The 24,991-nt window shown below is 39.2% G+C and overlaps 6 protein-coding genes and 1 non-coding gene across 7 annotated transcripts; 5 read left to right on the top strand and 2 right to left on the bottom strand.

The window, feature by feature from the left end:
• Positions 1-1,940: 1,940 nt before the first annotated feature.
• On the bottom strand, positions 1,941-5,254 carry plag1 (pleiomorphic adenoma gene 1). The gene is made up of 3 exons (XM_067252049.1): positions 5,135-5,254; positions 3,334-3,690; positions 1,941-3,111 (listed from the first exon to the last, which is right to left on the bottom strand). Exons 2-3 carry the CDS (start codon positions 3,579-3,581, stop codon positions 1,941-1,943), a joined length of 1,419 nt encoding a protein of 472 aa, XP_067108150.1. The 5' UTR covers positions 3,582-3,690; positions 5,135-5,254.
• A 412-nt stretch (positions 5,255-5,666) lies between these two features.
• Positions 5,667-8,373, top strand: chchd7 (coiled-coil-helix-coiled-coil-helix domain containing 7). The gene is made up of 4 exons (XM_067251964.1): positions 5,667-5,766; positions 6,733-6,792; positions 7,246-7,344; positions 7,773-8,373. Exons 2-4 carry the CDS (start codon positions 6,739-6,741, stop codon positions 7,875-7,877), a joined length of 258 nt encoding a protein of 85 aa, XP_067108065.1. The 5' UTR covers positions 5,667-5,766; positions 6,733-6,738; the 3' UTR covers positions 7,878-8,373.
• Positions 8,374-8,848: 475 nt separating this feature from the next.
• sdr16c5b (short chain dehydrogenase/reductase family 16C, member 5b) lies at positions 8,849-11,600 on the bottom strand. The gene is made up of 6 exons (XM_067251963.1): positions 11,268-11,600; positions 10,672-10,803; positions 10,157-10,256; positions 9,867-10,011; positions 9,496-9,621; positions 8,849-9,225 (listed from the first exon to the last, which is right to left on the bottom strand). Exons 1-6 carry the CDS (start codon positions 11,586-11,588, stop codon positions 9,132-9,134), a joined length of 918 nt encoding a protein of 305 aa, XP_067108064.1. The 5' UTR covers positions 11,589-11,600; the 3' UTR covers positions 8,849-9,131.
• A 994-nt stretch (positions 11,601-12,594) lies between these two features.
• rps20 (ribosomal protein S20) lies at positions 12,595-13,938 on the top strand. The gene is made up of 4 exons (XM_067251561.1): positions 12,595-12,696; positions 13,128-13,227; positions 13,394-13,467; positions 13,720-13,938. Exons 1-4 carry the CDS (start codon positions 12,694-12,696, stop codon positions 13,900-13,902), a joined length of 360 nt encoding a protein of 119 aa, XP_067107662.1. The 5' UTR covers positions 12,595-12,693; the 3' UTR covers positions 13,903-13,938.
• On the top strand, positions 13,266-13,328 carry LOC136958415 (small nucleolar RNA U54). Its single transcript, XR_010878676.1, has one exon. It is a non-coding gene; the product is annotated as a small nucleolar RNA U54 (small nucleolar RNA).
• A 992-nt stretch (positions 13,939-14,930) lies between the features above and the next one.
• Positions 14,931-20,738, top strand: zgc:56231 (uncharacterized protein LOC406257 homolog). Its single transcript, XM_067252001.1, has 18 exons — positions 14,931-14,943; positions 15,517-15,615; positions 15,897-16,016; positions 16,297-16,435; positions 16,505-16,689; positions 17,012-17,108; positions 17,224-17,397; positions 17,562-17,673; positions 17,758-17,820; positions 17,918-18,064; positions 18,203-18,368; positions 18,580-18,759; positions 19,030-19,169; positions 19,376-19,541; positions 19,670-19,796; positions 19,905-19,975; positions 20,114-20,212; positions 20,427-20,738. The coding sequence occupies exons 2-18, from the start codon at positions 15,517-15,519 to the stop codon at positions 20,652-20,654; spliced, it is 2,313 nt and encodes a 770-aa protein (XP_067108102.1). The 5' UTR covers positions 14,931-14,943; the 3' UTR covers positions 20,655-20,738.
• A 1,055-nt stretch (positions 20,739-21,793) lies between these two features.
• rgs9bp (regulator of G protein signaling 9 binding protein) lies at positions 21,794-24,405 on the top strand. The gene is made up of 3 exons (XM_067251962.1): positions 21,794-21,889; positions 23,345-23,651; positions 24,041-24,405. Exons 1-3 carry the CDS (start codon positions 21,794-21,796, stop codon positions 24,403-24,405), a joined length of 768 nt encoding a protein of 255 aa, XP_067108063.1.
• The last annotated feature ends 586 nt before the right edge of the window (positions 24,406-24,991 follow it).

Below are 24,991 nucleotides of genomic sequence, written 5' to 3'. Positions count from 1 at the left end.
CACCAAACCGCAAACATAAAACAGATAGAGCTAGTTCAATCTCACTGTAAATTAAATTTAAATCAGTTATTTTTCCAATAAACACCAGGGGTGGGATCCATGATAATGCAGAAAAAACCCTAATCTCCAATGTAAAGTATGATTGCAGATTTGTGATGTTGTGGGTCTGTTCTTTACTTCCGATGGCCCTGGAAACCTGTTAGGATATGTGGCACCATAAACTAAATTGTGTACCGGGAGAGTTTAGGTCAAAGCCTGTCTATCTCCAGATGGCTAACCCTGAGTTGTTAAATCTTCCAGCAGGACAATGATCTGAAGCATACCTCCAAATCCACACTGAAATGGTTCACTGACCATAGATGTAAGCTTGTGCAATGGCTATCATACTCCTCTGACATAAATCCTATCAAAACCAATGGGGTGGGCTTAAAAGGAGAGTCAATAAGCTAGGACTGAAGATTTGTAAAGTTTTTGTGTGGAGGCACGGTCTTAAATTCCTTCCAAAATCTTCTCCCACCTTCTCAAACAATATAGGAGAGAATGTATGGCAGCTGTTATTTCTCAAAAGTCAGGATACACAAAGTATTAAATACAAAAGGTGCCAATAATTGTGACATGCATGTTTCTGTATTTTTTTTTTCTTCAAACATTTGTAACTCAAAGGTTAGATTAATATAATATTTTGAGAGTAAGATCAAGCTGAAAACAACAATGACAATCTTTTCACAGCCTTTTTTGTTCATATTAACCGAGGGTGTCAATGCGTCTTAATAGATAAATATAGATAATTACATATATGATTACATATATATTTATAATTTATATAATTATTGTGATGATGGAGAACAACAGTGTATGTCTCAGTGGGAAAACAGGGATGAAACAGCAGCATCGATAAAACCTTAAACATCATAGCATGCTACTCAACTGCTTGCTAGATAATTGGTTGGCTTTGGTTTTGATAGGGATCCAGGATTTACATAACCTTCATTCCATGGCATATTCCCAATTGTGAGAACATACTGTATGTATAGTTGTATTGCTTGAACTCCGACCACACAGATATGAGACAGATATGTGATGATGTTCAACATCACTTAAAGTTCAAAGTGCTTTATGAAACATTGTAAAATAGGCACACTATGTTTTAACTATAAGGCACAATATTTTAAGAATCAAAAATAAAAACACTGCAACCTCATCTAAATCTATTTAAAAATATATTTTAGTACTCTGGATTGGGGTTTGTTATTGAAAGAGTCTGAACTCTTGTAGTGCTGTACCAATTTTCTTTTTGTCAGTCCTGAATCTTTCTAGCTTTTGACATTATCTGCATTTGCATGGAATCATATTTGTTTGTCTAAGACAAATTGTTTGGGGATGATTGAGTAAACAATAGCTGTTTAACATACTTTCAATTCTAGAATTAGTTAGAGGTAGAGGAATTAACTAGAGGTAGTTAACCAACTAGTTAACCAACAAGTTAGCTTATTGCTAGTGTGTTAAAAACATTTTAAATTGTCTGGCATTTTTAGGTAACAATAAGGCACTTCAGGGTGTGCTATGGTTTTTATAGTACATGTAAGGTGGTTGCCTGTGGTCCACTTCCCATTGCAACTCCCCTGGCCTGTGCTCTTATAACAATATTGTACATTACCATTATGATTATTCTTTACTGCCTTATTTGCTCAAAATTCAATGATGTAATACATGTCCCAATAAAAACTATAACTTTATATTATCAATTGTATAGATTCTGTATTAAGTCAATTTACCTTAACAATGAGGTGCTTATATTCAATAAATGGGTTATTTCTAACACTAAATTTAATTCTATATGTCCTAATGATCAATCACTCCAGACGACTGTTCAACTAAAACTTGGATTCGGATATATGAATGGATTTCATAAACTCTGCATTGACCTAGTGCTGAACTAACTACTGAAAGGCTTGGTGAAAACGGGGCAGTGTGGTGGTTGTGCTCAGATTAGATGTGAAGGAGGAAGAGAGACCATGGAGGGGACTTCCAGATACTTCCGGGGCATCAGGTGGTTGGGGGGACAACTGAACTAGAGAAAGGGTCTCCTCTGGCAGGTACGAGGTTGCCAAGCTGCCCGTGGCTCCTGTCTGGTTATAATGTGGGCCATTTAAAGGCAGGAAGTTAAAGAGCTGGGAGAAATCAAGCAATGACGAAGAGGTTGCCAGCGTATCACTTGTTGCTGCTGCTGCTGCTGCCACTGCAGACATTTTGGAGAGGGACATTTCCTGGGTTGTTTCATCCAAGGGGTCCATCTGGGGTTCCAGCTCCAGTTTCGAGGCTGAGAACTGAGTGGAGGAAGAAGGCATGGTGCTCTGCATTTCCATCAAGTATGTCTCCAGGTCTCCCTTCAAATGTTGCTCCCTCTCTGGCACGGTGGTAGTATATGAGGTAAAGTTGGAGCCCAGAGGGTACTTTAAGGAGAAAGAGTGTGGAAGGCTGTTAAGGTGTTCTGTGTCCGGGGTTGGAAGGGCAAGGACAGGACATCCATAGAGCTGTAGCTGCCTCGAGGGCAGAATGGGTGGCAGATCACCCATTGCCAGGTCACTGACAAAGGGCTCCAGCGAATCGGTTGGCTCTGTCTTAACCCTCAGCATCTCCCGAGCATGGCTCTTCTTCACATGGCGTGTCAGGTGGTCCTTCCTACCGAAGCGCTGGGCGCAGTACTGACAAAGGAAGTCCTTACGCCCAGTGTGCACCACCATGTGCCTCCGCACATCTTTGCGGGTGTAAAAGCGTCGCTCACAATGCTCGCATCTGTGCTTCTTCTCTTTGGTCCCGCCTGAGGACTTGCCTGCATGTGTTTTAAGGTGTTCCAGGAGAACCCCTGTGCTGGCAAATAGCTGCAGACACACCTGGCAGGTGAGGTCTCCACTATTGGCTGCATGGAGGGCAAGGTGGCGTTTGAAACCCAGCTTAGTGTTGTAGCTCTTACCACATTCCTGGCAGGAAAATGCCTCCTTGTTTGGGTCATGAGTGTGCAGGTGATTCTTTAAGTGATCCTTTCGGTGAAACATTTTCTCACAGTATGTACACTTGTGGGTTTTCTCTGGTGAGTGTGTAGCCATATGCCTTTGAACACAGATACATTTCATGAGTACTTTCATGAATTTCAGAAGAAAACCTGCGTCTATGTAAGCATGCAGTGCAAGACACTGATCTTGTGATCTTAAAACAAGGGTTCAATAATATTTCTATAAAATATACTATGAAAGATCAGTTTATTTAACTATTAGTAGAGTACAGAGAGAACCAACATGCTACAGTCTGCTAAATAAGTCCAATTGTCTGTACCGTAGCAGCTTGTATTTGGAGACGAAGGCCTTGGTGCAGTCTTGATGGGAACACTGGTACGGTCTCTCTCCTGTGTGTGAGTATGAGTGCACCTTCAGCTTTTCTACACTATTGAAGGCCTTCTCGCATAGTTGGCAGGAGAAGTTCTTCCTGGGTTTTCCTTCAGCTCTCTTGCGCTTCCCTGTGGCCACCGCAAGCCTTACTTTCTCTGGAACGTGGTCAAGGTGCCCCTGGATTCCTGTGGCCATGGCACCCTAGGGCAGACCTGCTTGGTAAATAAGGGCACAGTCCCCAACTAGTCTTGATGCAAATGTTCGATTCAATTGTAAGTGGTCAACACCGCCAGGACTGAGGTGCCTGAAGAAAAGAGAAGAAGAGAGATGAGAATTGAATGATAAATTAAGAATAATTATTTGCACAAATAGTAAGATGTTCTTTATTGAAACCATTGGGAAAAGGTATATTGTAGGCCCTTGTTTCTTGATATGGTCATGGTCCTTGAGGTTCCAAGGGGATTTATTTTTGTCATATTGATCTTAGTCTAATAAGCATATAGCTAAACTTGTAAACATTAGAGCACACTGTCAGCTTTTTATTATATTTAAATATTTGTGCAGACCTCACTCTACATTATATTCCTAGGTAGGGTTAGTTACTTGCTTGTAAATTGCTGCTACTGTGTATATTCAATTGTGTTTGTTATCTATTTTTATTAATTATTACTTATTTTGTAACAGTTATCTGAACACTTGAATTTATTTAAAGAGTTTTGCATCCTTTGGTAAGGTAAAACATTGTCTTTGTATTTGTCTTTTGAGGATGCCATTGATGTTAACAACATGTAACATGCAGCAGGTTTTATTATTATTATTCGAAATTGTACAATAAGGCATAACATAAAATACTGCTAATGTAGGCTATAATTTATGCAGCAACCTCAAAACAACAGCTAAAGACATGGCTTTGTGTAACTTCATCATGGAAATCTAGAGAATTAATGTGAGCACCTAGGAGAATAACAACTATACAGCGATCAACTGTCTAATGACTAGCCTCTTCATCACATTGTCAGTATGATGGAGCTGAAACAAAAAAATCACATTTAGGCTAGCCTTTCGGTCAGTGGAAGTTTAGCATGTTTTATGACAACATATTAAGTGTGTTAAATGTGACAGAGGTTTGGGGGATATGCACATGCACATATTTATAGAACTTTTCTTATTAGTATTACTGTTTTTGCATTGTCTGTTATTTTCTTCATTTTCACATCATCTCATCCAAAACGTATAGGGTAGGCTACATCCTATTTAAACATATCTTGCACCCATAGTGATTCCTGTCGTTCAGGGAGTGCAACTTTGCTTCGATCGATGTCATGTTTACAATTCTTTCTCGTGCACGCTTATGTCAAAAGTAAAACTATAGGCTAAGTGTAAAGCATGCATTTAAAAAATATTTTTATCAAACCATGGTGCGCGTGTTCGCGTCAGCTGTCTTTGCTGAACTGTTGTTGTAATAGCTTACTCAACTTAGTTCATAACTTTTACTATGATTTCTCTTATTAACTGGTTGTTGATATATAACCAAGGCAGAAAGTTGACGTGACTAAAACTAATGACACTATATATTAGAATGTTCTTAATATTTAGGCTATCAATCTTTAGTTTCCTCTGAAGTCCCAAACTAGGTGCTGATTAACAGAAACCTTTCCCCCAACTCACCCCGCTCTCATGATTTGAATAACCCTGAAATTTTAATTGAAGAAGTGAGTAACAATTTAGTTAATTCACGGCAAACTTACCCTAGGTGTCTTAACATTCTTTCTACTGTGTTTTTCTTGACTTGTAACTAATTTTCGAATTTTTAATAATTTTTTCTCATGTTTTTTGCTAGACGCGGCGGGCCTGAAAATTGTTTGCTTTCCAGTCTTTCCAGCAGCCATTGTGTATGCGCTGCGATGCAACCAAACATAGGCTACAATTTAGCCACGCCCATTCACCGATACTCCCACTTCTTACTTTTTGATTTGAGCAAAGTCCTGTCACTTTGATATTTCAACGTCAATTATAGTCTTCTTCGATAAAGATCAATTTCCCAACTTGCTAGTGTCAATCCTAATGACTCCACTTTAGGTTAATTTATAACAATAACTTGTTATAAGATGTCATTACCGTTGTTCTATTGGTGTATTGGGGTGTCGGTTAACTGAACCCATCTGCAGTTACCTCTCTGATTCGTTTCCTGTTGGTTACATGTGCTGTCAATTTATTAACGGCTAGGCTGTGCCCATATTTGTGTGAGTCGCTGTGCGTTGTTGTCAAATGACGGGCGTCTGATACTAGTATGGAGTGAGATTATTCTAGTTGGGTAGACAGTAGGGAATCAATACACATAGTGTGCACAACACTGAAACAATAAGGGAGCCGCTGATCAGTAAGCTTGCATACTTTATTTATCTACAAGAAAATGAAATTGTTAAGAGGGATGCATTATCAAAAACGTCAAAAGCGTTACATTTAGCTCGAGCTAGTTAGCTAGCTAACAATTGTTAGCCAACCTTCCGTACAGAAGCCTATGCCATAAACACTTTAGCTCGGCGCTAGTTAGCAGACTGAAGCATGGCTAGCACTACTCATCACAAAGCGAAGGTCAACAATGTCGGTTTTACTAGATTGCTGCGAGTTGTAGTTGCCTGTCTGTTAAGCTTGATACAGATTCAATTAAAACAGTATTGAATTATAATAGCTTCTAAAAGCATGCAGTGTTGGCACCCAATACCCATTGGACAGTTTCACTTATGTTGGCTTAGCACTACAACATTATAGCTTGGCATTATCTAACTCACTTAGCTGTTACAAAATGAGGAAAGGTGAAAAAAAAAGCATATGAATAGAACGATGGAAAAATATGTCTAAGGAGTTGGTAGAACCAATTACATGGTTCTTTAGCATACTGTTACGTCCCCAGAGTTCTCTACAAGTAGGACTAAAGTCATATTTATGGTTTCAAAGGGTGACAATCCAATACCTATTGTTGAGTCTGGTGTGTGATGCACCTTTTAAAACGGTGAATGACAAATAATAGTTCATAAAGTTATTATATATTTTTTAGATCTTTGGGCACTTTCTACCCGATGTCCTGTCAGATATACGCCACTCTCCACACTGTCTGGCAGCGCTCTCCATAAAGTCGTAGGCCAGGCAGAAATTTGAAGTTGTGCTCATCCAACACATGGATTTCTAGATTAGAACTGTGGTAGACTACCTGCGCCCTCTTATTTGGCCTTGCGACGGCAACATGGAAACAATTTATTTATAAGAAGTGTAAGGTTTTGGAGAACTAGCATGTAAATTACTATGTATATTCTGAACTCAAATGTAATTTGTTGTCTTCACACAGATTCAAATGGACAAAAATACACGCAAAGTACGGAATCAAGACATTAACCCATGCATTGAAGTAAGATTACAGATTGTACAAAATTGTAACTGCCCAATCAGGTCTGGAGATGAAAGGCTAAATATGATCAATGTCAGGCTTGGAGAGTGAGGGAGGAAGGAAGTATTTTGGTCAAATACTCAAAGGTCACTCCAAAAATAACTGTCGCTAAATGTGTGATTTTGAGAAGTTGATTTTCATAAGACCGGATCTAAACATTAAATGCCAAACTCTGCTGAATTATGTTAGATTATTCTGGTTGTTAAGGACACTTGTCTCTCAACTGGACATCCGGCTTTTCATCCTGAAGAAGCCCGGCCCACTCTATTTTCTGTACAGCTATATTGTTTTCTCCAATATTGGTGCTGCTTTAAGATCCTTGTTGGACCTAGTATAGAATTGAGTGGGAGAATTTGACTAGAAACGCTGGTGTTTAGAGTAGTCATGTACTCACTTGTCATTCATCTTTTGCAGGAAAGCGATGGATCGCAGAAGTGCATGGACATCAACAACTATGATAAGAGTATGTGTTCTGCATACTTCATGAGATATAAAAACTGTAGGAAATACTGGGTAAGTGTTCTCCTATTCCCAGCACAGAGGAAAAAAATTAAATGTAATCTCAGTATTCTTTAATATAGCTTTTATGCTCTATATAAAATAAAGTTGTGTGAAGTCCTCAACCCAAAGTCTTGTCAGAAACAACAAAAAAAACAATCTTGTGTAGAGAATAAGCATTCTCTGCGAATAACAAACTATTGAGAATCAGAATGGGATTTATTCGCCCTGAAAGTTTGCACAGACAAGGAATTTGCTTTGGCAGGAAGGTGCATACAATAAACATATAGGGACCTAAAATTTAAATATGTGGACTATCTATACTAAGGGTACATAAACTATCAGTACTAAGTGGGATTACAATAGAATTAAATATACAATAAAATAAAAAGGGCAACGCTTGCATTGATTTAAACCTATTGCACATTTTTTTTTGCCCCCAGCACAACATCATGATAGAGAGAAGACATGGTGGTGTGAAACCAGACATGCCAACTGCTGAGGAACGACAGCAGATCTTGACTTCGATTGGGGGAAAGCCTTACTGACACATGGTGAAGGCAACACAGGGATGTGTTTGACAGTTTGTGGCATGCTCTTGTTGATGGAAACTGTCACGCTCCTGCCTTAGTTCCACCACACAACAATACCAGTGCCACGTTGAGCAAGGCAGCCATTGTGGAACTTATACCAAGCATCATACCTCAAAGCAACTTCTAAGTTATTCTTGATGCCCAATGACTCAATACAACGTTAGTCAAGAAAATATAGTTTCTTCTGGAAAGTTTCTGAATAAATCTGTCCAGATTTTTTACCTGGTACCCTGATAAAATAACTTAACCTACATTTACTTTGACCACAATACATTTCATATAAAAATAAAGACAATGTATAAGAACATTTAGAAGAAGAAAAATGTATGTGAACTGTGTCATGTGCCTGGTTGAATTTGTTGTCCTTGAAGAAAATCAGTTTGAATATATATGAAATCATTAAAGGTCATTATTTTTTGTAGAGACAGTTACCTTCACATTCTTGGTGTTCTACTGCCCCTGTAGGCTAACATTTACACCTGTCCAGATATATAGATGGAAAAGTACTTTGTTCATCCTCTAGGTGGAAATTGCGTACAGCCCCTGACCACATCATCTCTCATACCAGGTGATGAGCCTTTGCAGTCATCACCATTTTTGCAGGCAGTTACTTTTACTTCTATTACTCCACCTGTTTCTTGTGTGTCTACATGAAGGTGTAAACACTCGATTTCATGCTCCAACAGTTGGTAGGGGGGACAGTATAGCATCAACAAAGTCATTGTGACACCGTAAGACCTATACAAGCTGAAATAATGATGTACTATAAAACGCTATTGAAATTCCTGGAGTCATAAGTCTTGTCAGAGCACAAGACACAATGTATTTAACACAAACGTAAGTAAACAAAGGTGCAAGCTTAATTAAATGTACACATGCAATGAGTACATATCAGTCTACATATTATACAGATTTAATATGTGACCAATACTGATGTCATTGCAACTATATAATACAATATTATATCCGTAATATTCTGAATCTGCGTTTAACAGGATTGGGTCATAAAATAACTATGCCAATAATGCCATCTGACGTTGTGTCCTTGGGCAAGGCCCTGCTTGCCTCGGGGGAATGTCCCTGTATTTACTGTAAGTCGCTCTGGATAAGAGCGTCTGCTAAATGTAATGTAAAATTATATACTTGATGCACAAAGTGCTTAACAACAGACCCTCATTTAAGAACTTTAAACCAAACTTAATGCATGCGTCAGTCTTTTTTCCCATGGCCTTTGAATGAATCCATGAAATTGAATGCCCCGATGTAGTCTCCTAAAAGAACTCCCAGTTTTGTGGGTAAAATGCTGTTAAAAGAAAGCACAACAAAGACTTGTAATACCAGTTTCCCAGACATGGATCAAGCCTAGTCTGAGATTAAAACAATTTTCAATGGAGATCTAAAGAAAATGTTTATCTTATTTAGGACTAAGCTTAATCCATGTCTGGGAAACTGGGCCATTATGCTTTAGTGACTGACATTTACTCCAATACAACAGTATGTTCCTATATATAGTGAAACTCCCCATCTGAATTATTTCCTTTGATTCTTTGACTTGTTTTAGTTTGACACTTACTTTTTTAGGAAGATGATGATGTACAAACTCCGAGGTAGGTAGAGGTACACTTGGTCGGTCAGGATTGCAGAAACAATTTTTTTTACCACATAATTAGGCTGAAGGATGGGAAGGAAGGTTGGCCACCTGCAATAAACCATAATAATCACATTACCCATATTACTGATTTAAGGTGATTGATGATGAGGAATTATTTTAAGGATGAGTAGTACAGTTTGTTCTGTTAGTTCACACCTACTGTACTCACACAATAATTGCAATTAAGAAAAGATGAGCAAAGCTTGGAATACAGTTTATTCAATAAATTGAGTGAGGTCAGCTCATGATTTGAATGTGGTTTAGGAAGGACAGGAAATGAGAAACAAACATACTTGGTACTGCAACCATCAAACATCCCTGTGTTGATGAAGAAGGGACACACAATGGTTGTCTTCACTCCCTCTTTCCCTGTAGCATGCATCTCCAGTGCCACTGACTCGGCAAAACCTACAGCCCCAAACTTACTAGAACAGTAATCTGAGTACACATAAAATATTATGAGTTGTAATGTTGTGGATGATGTTGAAAAGTGAACAAACTGTCACTCCTGTATCTCCTACAAACTGAATTGTTAATGTACAAAGTTTGATAGATACAGTAGGGCGAAAAAAGAGTTTCAAACCTGCCAAGCCATTAACTCCAATCAGTCCAGCAGAACTAGCGATGCTCACCAAGTGACCATGGTTATTGGCTATCATGGCTGGGAGAAATGCTTTGTATGTCTGAGAGAAAAGTAAAAATTGTTATTGTCAAGGAGGTGGCCGAGGGGTCAAACAAAACTACATTTTGTGATATTTAAATTGTTTCATTAACAGTCAACTTGGTACTGGAGTTGGAAGAGCAGTATTTTAACTGTCACTATTATGCTATGGTTCACTCGAATCATTATTTGAACAAATCTTGGTTTTGTATTTGTATTTACATGTCTTTACAATTTAACACAAATGTGCTATGTATAGTTTACACAAGACATTTGATCTCATATTACACTTTAGTGGTTATTCATGACATAGCAAGCCAGTTTGAGAGTGCTAAGTGGGAAAACTGAATAAATATATAAAGGGATTCTAATAATAGCACTGTGGTAAAACTTTATCAATGTTGACTTCTGAAGAAGGCCTACTAGTTCTTACTCACCCAGAAGTGTGCCATAGTGTTCACTTCAACAGACTTTTCAATTAAATTGTCTGGGGCATCCAAGAATTTCCTGCCCGTCACAATTCCTGCATTGTTTATGAGGATGGTCACATCTCCGACTTCTCTTTTAACCTGACAATCAAAACAAGTTTTAAATGTTTTAGGACACAAACTGTAACCATCTGTTGCCTTTACATTTACATTTAGATTTATGCATTTAGCAGACGCTTTTATCCAAAGCGACTTCCAAGAGAGAGCTTTACAAAAGAGCATAGGTCACTGATCATAACAACGAGATAGCCCCAAATTCTCTAGTATTGGTATTGGGGTCAGATGGCTGAGCGGTTAGGGAGTCAGGCTATTAATCAAAAGGTTGTTGGTTCGATTCCTGGCCATGCCAAATGAAGTGTCCTTGGGCAAGGCACTTCACCCTACTTGCCTCGGGGAGAATGTCCCTGTACTTACTGTAAGTCGCTCTGGATAAGAGCGTCTGCTAAATGACTAAAATGTAAATTTAAAACATATGTTTCCCAAAAGGGGGGATTTTAAAAGAATCAAGATGATTTAGGTAGATTACTTCAAAAATGAATTTATACCTGGTCAGCTACTGTGTACACCTCCGTTCTGTTTCCGCAGTCGCAGGTGTACGTGTACACCTGGGAGGTGCCCTTCTCCTTCACCAGATGAGCAGTCTCTTTAAGTCCATCCACATTTATGTCCCACAGCACCAAATTGACATCCATGGATGTAAATGCAAGTGCCATTAGTCTTCCAATACCACTGCCTGCCCCTGTGATCAAGATAGTCTCTCCAGCTATGCTTTTTTTCCGCGTAGGAATGAAAAGCATTAGAAATGCCTCCAGATTGTAGTATATGGATAAGACCAGCAGTTGTAGTGTCTCCAGAAAGATATTCATCTTGAGAATTTAATAATTGGACAACCTACCTGAGTAAATTGCATTAAAAGTTAGTCTAATCAGTGAAACTGAACAGTTTAAGGTTGTGATAGGTCACCATTATTCACCTGTAGTTAATGATTGTGCCTGAACCAGGTTATTCTGACAGGTACATTTTGATCAATGTATTACATTAATGATCATAGGCTGTGCTCTAACATCAAAATAACATACTTACACGAGCAAGAGCAGGAGAAACAAATGAAAAAACAAAGTAAATGGCTTTTATAAGCGTGAGCAAAATCCATTTTTTTCCTGACCTTTGTACAATGGCATAGTATAGACACCTCATTTATCTCTAGACAAAGGTCATTATTACTGCCTTGAACGGTGAATAACCCTTCCTGTCCTGAAAGAACCGTGACTAACATCTGCCTTTAGTTCTATGGGACACATGAAATTTTTTTGATTGTTATCAAAAGCGCACGTTTGATGATGGTGATGCTGGTGCATTATAGTGCTCAATGTAAGAAAAACAGAAAAGATCCACTGAACCCTTCCCCTATATATCTTTGGTATCCTGGATGTTGCAATTTGAATTTTCGAAGTTGTGGGATCTGAATGTAACCATTCGAATTTGAGCTGCCTGAATGTAGATATATTTGAATTTCCAAAGCTTGATTTGTTTGGAGGGGGGGGGGGGGGGGGGTTACTGAATTTTACTGTTCGTATTTGACCAACCTGAATTTTTATTGAAATTCATATTTAAAACAAATATTTTAAAGAGGTGAAAACCAACACCGTTTAAATTTCAATATTAATTATTCCATGTCTTTTTAAATTAAAAACATTACGTCACTGATTTGCTTCAATAGATATCTGAACATGTATATTGGTCAACTCATCGGTTTAGCGATCAACTAAACTCTGTTTTTATTAGTAATGTAGCAGTAATGTTTCCGGGTCATTACGTAGAAGGGGCGGGACTTCGTGACTGTATAAACGTTAAATCCGGACATGGTTCTTTCTCTTTGTTACCGGATAGGGCTGGAGGAGAATAGGTTCCTGGCTCACCGCTGTTCGCTACGATTTTTTAACGAATAAGTCGGTCAGGAATTTTTCAAGCATGGTAAGAATTTCTTAACGGGCTGATTACAGTATACGCTTGTTTATACCAATCCTGGCCAAGTACTACCAAAACAGTCACGCACATGTTGGTATGCACTCGTTCTTGTGAGCTAGCTAGCATAGCTACGTTTAGCTTCGGATAGTTGTCGTAAAGGCAGGCTTAATCTCACACTTAAATTCTCCCACATCCAGTTTTTAATCGGCTGAACATATCACATACGTACAATTCACAAGATTAATACTGATGAGTTGTTGGTCCCTTGCAGAGACTGCAACTCGTTGTCACTTTACGCACCGGCATACCACTGGCCAAACGCAAAGCATGCTGGGGGTGTATTTGAAATGCTGTTTTTAAAACTTTTAAAAATTATTCTAAATCAAGCTTCTTGCTCATAAACTAAACACACGACATGCTTTTTATTTTTCCCGCAGGCATTTAAGGATACTGGTAAAGCGCCTGTTGAGGCCGAAGTGGCGATCCATCGCATCCGCATCACTCTGACCAGCCGTAACGTGAAGTCTCTGGAGAAAGGTAAACAGTAATGATGGTCGAACTTACTTAACGGTAACTGGTGATGAGGATAAACACTGTATGATTAATTTTGATTAAAAATACGCTATTCTGAGCCAAGCATTTGTAACCATCACTTGTTGATCATAGTGATGTTTCTCGTCATAATTTTGTTTTGTGTCCATAGTGTGCGCAGATTTGATCCGCGGTGCTAAGGAGAAGAATCTGAAGGTCAAGGGACCAGTCCGCATGCCAACCAAGGTATTGTGGTCATTATGGTTTTTGATGCATACAATTTGTACATGTAGCTTTTTAAATGTCAGATCTAGTAACTGTTACGACACTATTTACGCCATAGTTACCCATTAATCTTAACGATGTATTCGATGAAGCTGTTCCAACATGAGTATTGGGGTTTATTATTTTCACAACATGAATTTAGCAACATTGTACAATCGGAGCTTGCTGTTCATTGTCTTTTAGGCATGTTTCTAATCAACTTTGTTTTTCCAGACCCTGCGTATCACCACCAGGAAGACCCCTTGTGGAGAAGGGTCCAAGACATGGGACCGCTTCCAGATGAGGATCCATAAGCGTCTGATTGATCTGCACAGTCCATCTGAGATAGTCAAGCAGATCACTTCAATCAGCATTGAGCCTGGAGTAGAGGTTGAGGTCACCATCGCTGACGCATAGACTCTTTTGCAGCTGCAATAAAAAGTTTAAATGGCATGCATGTGTTGGTCTTGTTATTAAAGGAGAGAACTCATTTTAAGTAGGTGTAAAATTGCTACTTTGATCAAATTGCCATCAGCCAAGTAGGTTATGTATATCTCAGTGGTTAGTTTGGTTCACAATGGCATGTGGTATTAAAGCTGGAATGTTGGCACTTGAGCCGTTTGGTCAATCTAGTAGCAAAGGACCTACTGTTAAATGGTGCATTCAGCATCTTTAAACTTGACCCCAGACATTAATAGCCAGTGCAACAGTAACATCTCTGACAATATAAAGTATTTCTGAAGGGACAGCAACCATTTGGGATGTGCAATCTTAATTTGTGTGACGGATCTCAAACAAGGGTCAGTTTTGTAAGTACCACAAGAACGAACTAATCTAGGGGTTTCTTTGGTTGTAAAATCCTACTGGCAGTTATTTCTTCAATAGCCTGTTTCAATCAACTTTTTTTTGCTCTTCAATGGCGAATTTTGAATAGGAACATATTAACATTCTGAACCAACGCCATTGTAATGACAATCTTGCCTTAACTTTATATAGTACATATTTGTCAGCTTTGTAGAGGATCACATTTAAACTAAAATTTGGCAAATCGCACCCATAAACTGTGATTGCAACAAGCAGACTGTCTTCTCACTTGCCTTTTTTCTTACGTTTATGACGTGCGTCACCGCCATCTACTGTTCAGGAGAGAGGTCAGTAGGCCAGACCAGAGCCATTTAAAAATAAATGAACACCTATATCCTTACTCCCCCTTGTTTCCCAAAGGAAGGGGACGAGAGCCCTACAGACCTCCCTAAAGTTCATTCCTTGCAGATCGTCAGGAATATGTGTATTGTTGATGCCACGTGACTGGCTGATTAGATATTTGCGTAACGAGAAGTTCAACAGGTGTACCTAATAAAGTGAACCTGGAGTTATGATAACAAGACATGATCGAATTCTAAATCGAGGAAGAAGATGACCGAACTTTCTGCAATATCCTCAATTTTGCCCCCCGAGGTATTTCCTTTGGAATTCGAAACATGTTATGTTTTATCATAATTGTTTGATCAATGTGCAGGATGCAGTGGCATATGAGTTTAAAGTAAATTGGTTATTTCCAGATGAAGATTGATAGAGCCTGGATACTATTGCTCAGCCCACATTTGCAAGAATGTTTAATGGAAAAATTATCCATAACAAAGTTGTAGAATAATGATCTGCACTTTCCAGTGCTTCCGTTAAAAATCTCCCTATGTATTTGGGAAGCTTTGACAATTTACTGCCCCAATCAATAGCAGATACATCCATTCTCCCCATGCACATTTCTGCAATTTCCCCTCGGGAATCAGTATAGTACTTATATTACTACCACCACAATTTCACAGTTTAAACTTCATCCAGAGTTTTACAAGTCTATGCAGGTCTTAAGTCAGTGTTTTTGGACCCTCACTGGGCTCAAATGCGAGTGCTACGTCTGTTAAATCTTCCCTGAACAAGATAGCAGTGGATTTTTTTTAGTTGTTGCTGTCCCCACCACCATCACCACCAAGAGGTAGAAGATAACACAAGTCTGACCGTTTACTGATTTAGATGGCGGAAGCCGAGAGTGCTGGGCATCAACAACCGCTGAAAGTCTACCTTAGGATAAGGCCTTTCTTTCAGGATGAGATCTCTGACAATGAGGACCAGGTACACTACAATATATTCTACTATACTTTAATCCTAATGTTGTTGTCATTTGATCCCCCTAAGGATTATGAGCATGGTTACTAAAGGCCCCTTCTTTAGTGCAGCCTTTGTTATTCTGGGGCTGTTGAGAGTACTTGATGGGTAGCTTTGTGATTTCAAGGTTGCTTACATTTTTGTTGGGTGATGGCATGTATTGGCCTAGTTGAAAATGCTATCATGTGACCTCTTAACTTACCCATAGAAGCTTGGATTAACATGCACGTCATAACATTTGTCCCCAGGGTTGTGTGGTGCTTGAGAATGGTCAGACTGTGTCCTTGCATGCTCCTAAGGGCTCTTCCACTATGAAGAACAGTGATAAAGGCATTGGCCAGGCCATTCACAAATTCACTTTCTCTCAGGTGGGAACTAAATATATTATACAATGTGCTGGGAAGTTGCGTTTCACTGTCCACCACAGTTTAATGTTAGTAGTACTAAAGCTACAGATAACACTGTCCCTAGCATGTGCCTCATCATGTATAGATGCATACACACATACATTGACAATGCATGTTTTGTAGACACTGACAGGAAAGTTAGTAGACATTCAGGCTGCCAATTTGAACATCTAAAATCAATGTGGGACACTACCTCAAAGGATCAAGATATGCAGATAACCTTTTATAAAACTGCTTTTAGATATTTGGGCCAGAGTCGAAACAGACTGAAATCTTTGAAGGTACCATTAAAGACCAAGTGTACCACTATCTGGAGGGCAAGAATGCCCTAATTTTTAGCTATGGTGTGACCAATGCTGGCAAAACCCACACAATACAAGGTAAGTTGGAACATTCCATAATAGTCTATGATGAGCAATTCTGTATGAAGTGTTTTGTTCTTGTTTTAGGAACACAGATCGACCCTGGAATTCTGCCTCAATCACTCAATGTCATCTTCCAACATATTATCGGGAGACAGTATGAGGACCTGGATTTGAAACCATATCTCAACAACGATGTCCAAAATTTATGTCCTGACCAGGTCAAACAAGAGATTAACGATAAAGCAGCCATATTTGCACTGCTTAAAGAGGTGAGGTGTCTTTGTGCTAATTGTGATTTCTAGTGTAGCTCACATTGAGATGCAATGTGCAAAGTTCCGCTCAATTGGGTGCATTTAATCATCAGACATCAGTGAATTGTCTGCCCTCTGTTCATGTGAGCCTAGATCTAAACTGGGAAGGTGGAGCCAGTTTGGTCATGAACCATTTAGTCATTTTACAACATTAACCCTTGCTAGGATAGACTAATGCTTTTTACTACGATGACTTGAATGTGTTGAGTTTTTCTTTCTAACAATGAAACATTTTCCACCCTTTTTGGTCCAACTTAATTCCGACTCCACATCCGAACAGGAGAGTGAGCCTTTGAGAGTCAGGGTAGGTTCATCAGACAGCTGTGCTTACTCCACCGCAAGCCTGGACTCCTCTTCAGGGGGGAACAGTCTCACAGGTACTGGATATAACATCCACCCTTAACTGCTTTTTTTTATTTTTTTATTTACAGTATACCTCGTGAAAAGAATATTGTTACTATGGTTTCCTTCTGTTTCATCTGTTTCCTAAAGCTGACTTGGCAAATACACCTGAGAGGGATGACTGCCAGTTTGCCCTGTGGGTGGCATTCTATGAGATCTACAACGAGAATATTTTTGACCTGCTCCAGCCTCCCTCCTCCAGGAACAAGAAGCGTACTGCTCTGCGAGTGTGTGAAGACAGTGTGGGGAACTCTTACGTTAGAGGTGGGGAATCATCCCTGTTTTTTTTTTTTTTATAATAATTATTCATCCATTTTCGTTACAGTACATCATTAATCAAAAATATTTTCAATTTTTAGCTCATCAAGCAGCATACAATACCCCGTGATTCAGCAGGAAATGCAGAATAATCTCAGTTCACATTTCAGATTTAAAGTGGATTAATGTCCAGAATTCAGAGGAGGCACGCAAGATTCTCCGAGTTGGAAATAAAAACCGATCTGCTGCTTCCACCAAAATAAACCAGTCATCAAGCAGAAGGTAGACTTTCAAATAAGGGAATACTATTTTTTACAATTCAATGTTTTCTGTTACTGAGAATTGAAAAACAACTTTCTGTTAAAGCCACAGCATATTTACGATGAAGTTGCTCAAGATGTATGGCACTGAGGTTCAGACGGTTTCAGAGTGAGTTTGGTTACAGTTCACATGCTAAATTGTTTCTTGTAATGTTGGAAGTTTTTTGGGGATAATGACAATTTACCAAGCATTTAATCTCCCCCAGGCTCTCTCTTTGTGACCTAGCTGGCTCTGAAAGATGCAATAAAACCAAGACGTTTGGGGAGAGGCTGAAAGAGGCAGGAAACATCAACACTTCCTTGCTTATCCTTGGCAAATGCATTGCAGCCATGCAGAACAGACAAAGTGACAGGTAGCATATTTGACCCAATCACAGCAGCAATATCATGTGACGCTATCTTATTAGTTTGAATATAAAAAAAGATATATATATATTGCTCGAGGATTACATTATAATTGTTTATGCAATTCCATGTCATCCTCTTGACAGAGTGAAGACAAGCTACATTCCATTCAGAGAGAGTAAACTAACAAGGCTCTTCCAGTCTTTTTTGTGTGGGAAGGGAAAAACGTCTATGATTGTCAACATAAACCAGTGTGCATCTACCTATGATGAAACTCTCCACGTCATGAAGTTCTCTGCTGTTGCTAAACAGGTTAGTTTCTCTGCCTAGCTGGTACCCTCTGAGGCATCCACAATGCAGCAACTTTGCTGTGTGACACATTACAATTGCTTGTCTATTTCACATTGCGCAATTGTCACCTTTTGCTTGTCAAAAGATGCAGAAGCACGGACATGAACAAAATAAACCTGCCTCTACTAAAACTTAACTCTTAATGCACAGTACTTTGCTTTGAATGCCCTAGGTGGTCCAGGTTATTCCAACCAAATCCCTGGAATCTTTAGCCCCAAGACTGGTTGGATGGGATGGCAAGCTTCTACTGAAGAATGGGGTCATCGATAACCAAGCTCTAGAGAGCTACCTGTCTGAGGATGAGCTGCTGGATGAAGAGGAGGAGGCTGATGTCTCCATTTTGCCCCAGGAGGTACAACCACAGCTGGTCACCACACTTCTCACTGAGGCCTCCAATGAAATGCATTCTTCCATCCTTTTGTCAGTTTTTAAAATAATTATCGAAGGCTTGCTGTGACCAATCCAGTTGGGTTTGTGATGACCTGAAAGGTATTTTTTAAATTGAAAAATTTGTTTAGTTAAGTTTTCCAATCCTTTAAAAAAAAAAAAAAAAAAAAAAATCATGTAAAATGTGTCCAGATACTGTGTAACATGTTATGTTTTTGTGAACTCCACACACCAGGAGCTAATGAATGTGATTGAGAACCTCAGGACGAAACTTTTGGCTGAGCGGAAAAAAAACCTAATCCAGGAGATTGAGATTCGCAATGAAATGGGAGATGCTATGTTGCAGCAACTCATGGAGGGTGAAGAACTTCAAAAGTAAGGGGTGCAAACATCACACAACTACCTAGAACATTAGTATGGGGAGGGGTGGGGGTAGTTTTAGAAGAGCTTGGTACACCACAACACGGTTAAATTGATTCTTACTTTGGACACCCTCCTTAGCTGGAAGGTTGCAAGATGTCTTTATGTTCTAAATGTGAACCCATATAGGAACTGGTATCTGTGAGGGTGTAATTGTTCAGTCGTCAGATGGCAGAGATGAAGGAGAGCTACCAGGAGAAGATGGAAAACACGTTTGAGATGTACAAGGATGCCCTTAAGGAGCATGCCTACCAGTGTGCTCTTGCTCGTGTGGAAGATGACTATGTCCCATTGGCAGTATTATTTGCTGAACAGGATAAAGTAGAGGTACTGTACGCTCGCTATGGTTAAACTATTGACATGGCCTGTAAACATGTACATTCAGCAAGTTGTCAACATTCTCTTAATGCTGAATGCAGTGTCAAAGATGTATTCAAATAAAACATTTTGTGAAGGAGCTGAATCACAAGATGGCTGAGATGGAGAACAAGTTGGCTGCAACCAGAATGGTTCCATCCTGTGTTTCAACACAAGACGACTCCTGCCAGACACTGGACCCCTCACAACTAAATGTTCAAATGGGTGAGCTCACCGTCCAGCATTTCAGTTGTACTACAGAAAGGTGCCTTGCAGTTTTAGAGCTGTTAACATTTAAAATGATACTCCAATCTAATGAATTCACTTTCACAGATTCAGAGAGATGCAAAGTTCTTTGTGAAGAAAAAAGTTCCATAGAGAAACTCTGTGAAGAGAAGGAACAAGTATTGGTAATGTACTTGGCCATATGACAGAGTAAAAAACATAAGTCTCCTCGTTGGTTATTACGTTCATATTTAGCTGTCTGTATTTGAGCCTTGTTTGCAATCACTCATGACTAATTTAGTATGTCTGTTTCCAAGTTAATTTCAGTTCTACAAAAGAAGTTGATGGAATTGAATGAAACATTTCAAGAGGCATTAGCAAATTCCGCAACTCTACAGAAAAAGCTGGAGGAGCAGGTATTAACATACTGTTAATATTGACTGCAAAGTGGTTATCAATAATAATGATTCTTATTTGAAACTTTGAAGGTATTTTCAAAAAGTGTCAATTTTGGATGAAGGAGACTAGTTCAATTTCAGTTGTGTTAAGTGGTGGATGGGATGTGACATTTCAGAAAATTGGTTCATTTGCCAAAACACTATTTTAGAAACCTTTAATGTCCCCCTTTAGGATCACCATCTAGATGGGATACGGAAAGAGAATATGGAGAAGGATGAGGAGGTTGCCTTTTTAAAAGCGGAGCTGGCCAAGCCAAGCAAGAAATCTCCAATCCGAACCAGACGGGGACTGCTTGCCAACATTAAGGACGCTGTGACGTCACCACGGAAGAGCACCGTCTGTAAGACGCTGAGGAAATCCTCCAGGACCACGTCCTTGCTGAAGAAGCCCTCCCAGTAGAATTTATCCTTTCAATCTTAATGTTTCTGATGTGACTGTTTATTTTAACTGAAATAAAATAAAATCATTTTCCTTCTCTCAAACTAAAGCAGACCTTGTGGTAGAAATGCCGGTTAAGGCTACCAAATGTGTGCATTGGGGTCTAAACGTTTGGAATAGGAGTGAACCCTAAACTGTGGACCAATGGCTGATCTGTTAAACCTTTTTCAAATGGCTTAGGTGGGCCATTCTAGGTGCTTGCAATATAACTTGTTTTCACTGTGAATTTCACAAGAACATCAAAGGTTAATAATTTAAAATGTCTAGCAAAACTTTGTGTGTGCCTGACTGCTCTGGCACAAATGTGTACATTCATGGTCAATGGACTGTAAACCTTAAATGAACCTCAAGTTAGCCTGAGGACAATGCTCTCAAAAGATGGCACAAAGGCTATTGTGAGAGTCCATTAGTTTACTGAAGGATGTCACAAGTAGTCCTACTGTACATAACCATGCTTCAGTTAATAACATGTTCATATATTTGAAATGTAACAACCTTTTACACTGTGCAAAAGGAAATACAATAGTCCTTTTATCTGGTTTCAGTGTACAGCATTCAGTCAGCCAGATCTCTTTGATAGTATAAATTGTAAGGACACAAAACCAGCTTTTTCTCCATTCACCATCAGCATTCACTGAAACGATGTTGGTGATGGTGAGGCTACCAGTTCTTGCACAGTAGCGTGTGCAATGCCTAAGGGGTCATGGATAATGTGATTAGCAGTTGGGGCAAGCCTGCATCACTGCAAAGGGGTCAATCGCTGGATTATCACTCATACTTAGGACTTAGCTCTAGTATCCCATGCACTCTTTTTTATCACCTGCAAATCTTTTATACACCCATATTTTTGGTGGGAATAATTACGAAAGGATCTTATTGGAAAACATTAATGTGTGCCATCTTTGAGTTTACAAGTGTTTGGAGAAAAGTTATGCAGTAGAACTTGTAGTGTTCAAATAGTAGACGAGCAATGGGCTTCTCTCTGTCCTGACCACGGAGCAACAACTGAGGGGTCCAGCTAGTGAGAGGAAAACTGGTGGTTTGAAGAGCAGGTGGGCTTTCCTTTCCCCTGCAGTGACGGAGCTTGTCAATCAGCCCAAATGCCTCTTTTAAACAACAAAGTGGGTGATGATGGCACTGCCAGAACACCAGATACCTTGGAAGAAGGGAAAGCTCTTGTTGAGTCATTGATTAAGGTAAGAGACTCTCTCAGATTCTTATCAAACCACATACTGTAGACAACATTGCTAATAATAATTTTTACTGCCATTTCACAGCATCTGTATGTCTCACTGTCATGTGTAACAGTGGTATTACTCGCACATCTGACTTGGGATGATTGACATATGATGTAAATGGAGAAATGGGACCAAGTATCTTCACAAAATGTATTATGAGAACATGGTGCAGGTGTACATAGCCATGTTGCAGATAATATATATAATTTACATTCTGATATCTCAATATTGTTGTAGATATATGTAACTTATGTTAATGTAAGTATTTAAAAGGTTGTGTGCCTTTATACTTGCGGTGTAGTCACAGAATTCTTTTTCTGTTACACATCTCAAAGCAAAGGCACACTTGCATATCCCCGTGGGTAAAAAAAGCACTCTCAAAAGAACTGACCTTATTCATTCCATCAGGTCCAGTATCCACTAGATGCTTTGTATGAGCTTGTTAGATGGTACAGTGGCGGTCATCTTTTTCACTTCTTTAGTTGTTGATTTATAGGGTATCTCCATGTTAGGGTTTAGTTTACATTTGCTCCTAATTTAACCAATTAGAATTATTCATAAGGTTAATTCAAACGTATTCATTCATTTTCCTTTTAGTTTGAATAAATATTAGCATCAATAGAGAATGTAAATGTATAAAATAGCCCATTTATCAGAAACTGTAGCTAAATCATAATTAAGCATCTTGGTACTCTTACCAAGATTGAACCTGGAACATTGTTGTATATGTAAGTTTTTTTTTTTTTTTAAGAAACAACTTTTGCGTGTGAAGTTTGTATATAGTTCATTAACTTAAATTCCCCAGTGATTTTTGCTTGCAACCAATTCTGATCCATCTTACAATGAAGTGTCCCACTCTTGCAGGTTAATTTGATTACAATGTCCTTACAAGGTCCTTGGGCTTATCCAAATATAGATCTGTGACAATCCGATTATTAGTCATATTTGTCATGTTAACCACATGATCATCTATAAGCTCTGGAGGTCTATTAATAACAGTGATGATTTGGATATGTTTGAATCATCACCCCAATGTTTCTCAAAGGACTATATTATTTATGATTTATGAATATGTTTGTCTTAATAGAATGCAGATTATTGATGATTATTTCAGACTGTTCATTAGTAATGAATTGATTCTGAATGGCCAGTTATTGTGCATGTAAACTGAGTTGCCATAAGAAAAAAGAGCAATAGCTCATAGGAGTGAGCTATTTAGTGAAGCCTTGTGGATAAAATAGTGATTGGATTTCATTTTCTGATGCCATTATAGGCTTCCATTCTTTCATCCTAGTTCATATCCTCCTAGAAAGCTATACTCACAGTACAATACATCTACTTTAATCCTTTGCTTTTTGATTAATTTACACTTTTTGACTACGTTTTTTTTGTTTGATTGTTTTTCTGCTTCAGGTGGTGGCATGTTATCGGCACCTGGCTTCATGTGTGGGCGGGAGCACAGACGAATTGAAACTGCGAGACGAGTTGAGGCAAACGAGAGAGAAGGCCCAAAATCTCAGTGTGGCAAACCGTCAGCATCTCACAGCACGACTACGGGACAAAAGTCTGACCCCAGAGGAGCGAATGGAGATGGAGCTGTTATGGGTGGCTTTCTCTTCCAGTCTGGAACTCCTCTATGCTGACATGTGTAAAGTCTGTAACATGGGTAACATCTTTCCCCTATCCAAAAGCAATGCCTTAGTGCAGACTGGCATTCAAGGTAAGCATTAACCAATTTATCAGTATTTGAAGATGAACTGACATAGTGTTTTTGGTAGTTCATCTTTAGAACCAGTACTTATCAACATAGCTACATAATATAAAGCTACTAAATGACTAAATGTAAATGTAATATAATTGAATAACCGAAAACTGTCAAGATTTAGCTTTAGTACACAGGTCAGGAGGTTTTGTACCTGTTCATTTTGTAGTACATATTTCCTTTTTGTCTGCACATCCATATTGACTCAAGCTATCCCTATCCTATCACACATGTCTATACTACTGTCATCGGCTTATAACTCCAAATGAAGAGTTAATTATGACCAGGGAGCGGTTTGATTAAACCACTCTCTTCTGCTTTTATCGCATCTGTTCCTTGTTGTCCAGGAGAGACCGCTGGGGTGGCAGCTCGGGCACTCAGTCTTCCAGACTTAACCGATTCCAAGGTCCCTGAGAACGTGGAGGAAGTGGAACAAAGCCAGTTGGAGGAGGAGATATCCCGGGTGGACCTCATGATTGAGGACATGGAGCTGAAGGTCAACGTTCTTCGCTGGACGGTGGAGCCACGTGGACCAAAGTACACCGACCCAGTCAGCTCTGACAGCGCCTCGCTGACCATGTTCTCAGTAGATGAAGAGGATCCTGGCCACCAGCGCCTCTGCCAGCCCAGTCAGATCTTTATATTGTTGTTGCTGTGCGGTGTCGCCGTGGTAGCAGCCGTGTTGTCTGTCTGCGTGGTCTATTTCTCCTGAGGATCATCACAAAGTGATCACATCATTTCTACAGTATAAGCCTCAAAAGGCTGTGTGTGTGAACCATATACTGCCATAAATAGGAAAGGGTACTGTATACACCAATTTAACAACTCCTTAAGTCCCACGGGGTGGCATACGATCCATAAAACCTTTTCTATTTTAGCTTTTTTCAATGCATTTTGCACACTGTTCGACCAATTCTGCTGAAATTGTGCATGCCAACAGGAATGCTTGTTGTGATGATGTAACACGTTACATTGTCAGCCAGATCGACCACCTGCTAGAGCTGCTCAAATGAGAGGGACACCAATCTAACTCCTGCACCTCTGCAGAGTTAATGCTCTAGAGTAATGACTTCACTTAAGACTTGTCGCTTACTTCTATGTACTTTGCTTCTTGAGTCGTTTAATTCTCTCATGATATGATTTTGTAGAAGAGATACAGTATCCCTGTACTTTTCTAAATCTGCATCTGTTCAATTTCTGTCTGGCACTTAGAGGCATTTCTCATATCTACATAAATATTAAATAATGTAGATATGTTTTTGCTAGGCAAAGCACTTTTTTCTATGTATAGTCATGGT

This window comes from Osmerus mordax, chromosome 15, assembly GCF_038355195.1.
Source record: "Osmerus mordax isolate fOsmMor3 chromosome 15, fOsmMor3.pri, whole genome shotgun sequence".
NCBI lineage: Eukaryota > Metazoa > Chordata > Actinopteri > Osmeriformes > Osmeridae > Osmerus > Osmerus mordax.
Note: the sequence above shows the minus strand (reverse complement) of the source record. Positions and strands in the feature narration are given on the sequence as shown.

What these genes read in the sequence shown, in the direction of transcription:
- plag1 (XM_067252049.1), bottom strand. Translation starts at nt 3,581, where the DNA reads ATGGCCACAGGAATCCAGGGGCACCTTGACCACGTTCCAGAGAAAGTA. An exon ending in TCCAAATACAAGCTGCTACG is followed by an intron (nt 3,112 to 3,333) that starts GTACAGACAATT and finishes CTGTGTTCAAAG; the next exon opens with GCATATGGCTACACACTCAC.
- chchd7 (XM_067251964.1), top strand. Translation starts at nt 6,739, where the DNA reads ATGGACAAAAATACACGCAAAGTACGGAATCAAGACATTAACCCATGC. An exon ending in ACATTAACCCATGCATTGAA is followed by an intron (nt 6,793 to 7,245) that starts GTAAGATTACAG and finishes CATCTTTTGCAG; the next exon opens with GAAAGCGATGGATCGCAGAA. An exon ending in AAAACTGTAGGAAATACTGG is followed by an intron (nt 7,345 to 7,772) that starts GTAAGTGTTCTC and finishes TTTTGCCCCCAG; the next exon opens with CACAACATCATGATAGAGAG.
- sdr16c5b (XM_067251963.1), bottom strand. Translation starts at nt 11,588, where the DNA reads ATGAATATCTTTCTGGAGACACTACAACTGCTGGTCTTATCCATATAC. An exon ending in TGTACACAGTAGCTGACCAG is followed by an intron (nt 10,804 to 11,267) that starts GTATAAATTCAT and finishes TTTGATTGTCAG; the next exon opens with GTTAAAAGAGAAGTCGGAGA. An exon ending in ACACTATGGCACACTTCTGG is followed by an intron (nt 10,257 to 10,671) that starts GTGAGTAAGAAC and finishes CTTTTCTCTCAG; the next exon opens with ACATACAAAGCATTTCTCCC.
- rps20 (XM_067251561.1), top strand. An exon ending in CGTGAAGTCTCTGGAGAAAG is followed by an intron (nt 13,228 to 13,393) that starts GTAAACAGTAAT and finishes TTGTGTCCATAG; the next exon opens with TGTGCGCAGATTTGATCCGC. An exon ending in CAGTCCGCATGCCAACCAAG is followed by an intron (nt 13,468 to 13,719) that starts GTATTGTGGTCA and finishes TTGTTTTTCCAG; the next exon opens with ACCCTGCGTATCACCACCAG.
- zgc:56231 (XM_067252001.1), top strand. Translation starts at nt 15,517, where the DNA reads ATGGCGGAAGCCGAGAGTGCTGGGCATCAACAACCGCTGAAAGTCTAC. An exon ending in ACAAATTCACTTTCTCTCAG is followed by an intron (nt 16,017 to 16,296) that starts GTGGGAACTAAA and finishes AACTGCTTTTAG; the next exon opens with ATATTTGGGCCAGAGTCGAA. An exon ending in TCTCCATTTTGCCCCAGGAG is followed by an intron (nt 18,760 to 19,029) that starts GTACAACCACAG and finishes TCCACACACCAG; the next exon opens with GAGCTAATGAATGTGATTGA.
- rgs9bp (XM_067251962.1), top strand. Translation starts at nt 21,794, where the DNA reads ATGCCTCTTTTAAACAACAAAGTGGGTGATGATGGCACTGCCAGAACA. An exon ending in TTGTTGAGTCATTGATTAAG is followed by an intron (nt 21,890 to 23,344) that starts GTAAGAGACTCT and finishes TTTCTGCTTCAG; the next exon opens with GTGGTGGCATGTTATCGGCA. An exon ending in AGTGCAGACTGGCATTCAAG is followed by an intron (nt 23,652 to 24,040) that starts GTAAGCATTAAC and finishes CTTGTTGTCCAG; the next exon opens with GAGAGACCGCTGGGGTGGCA.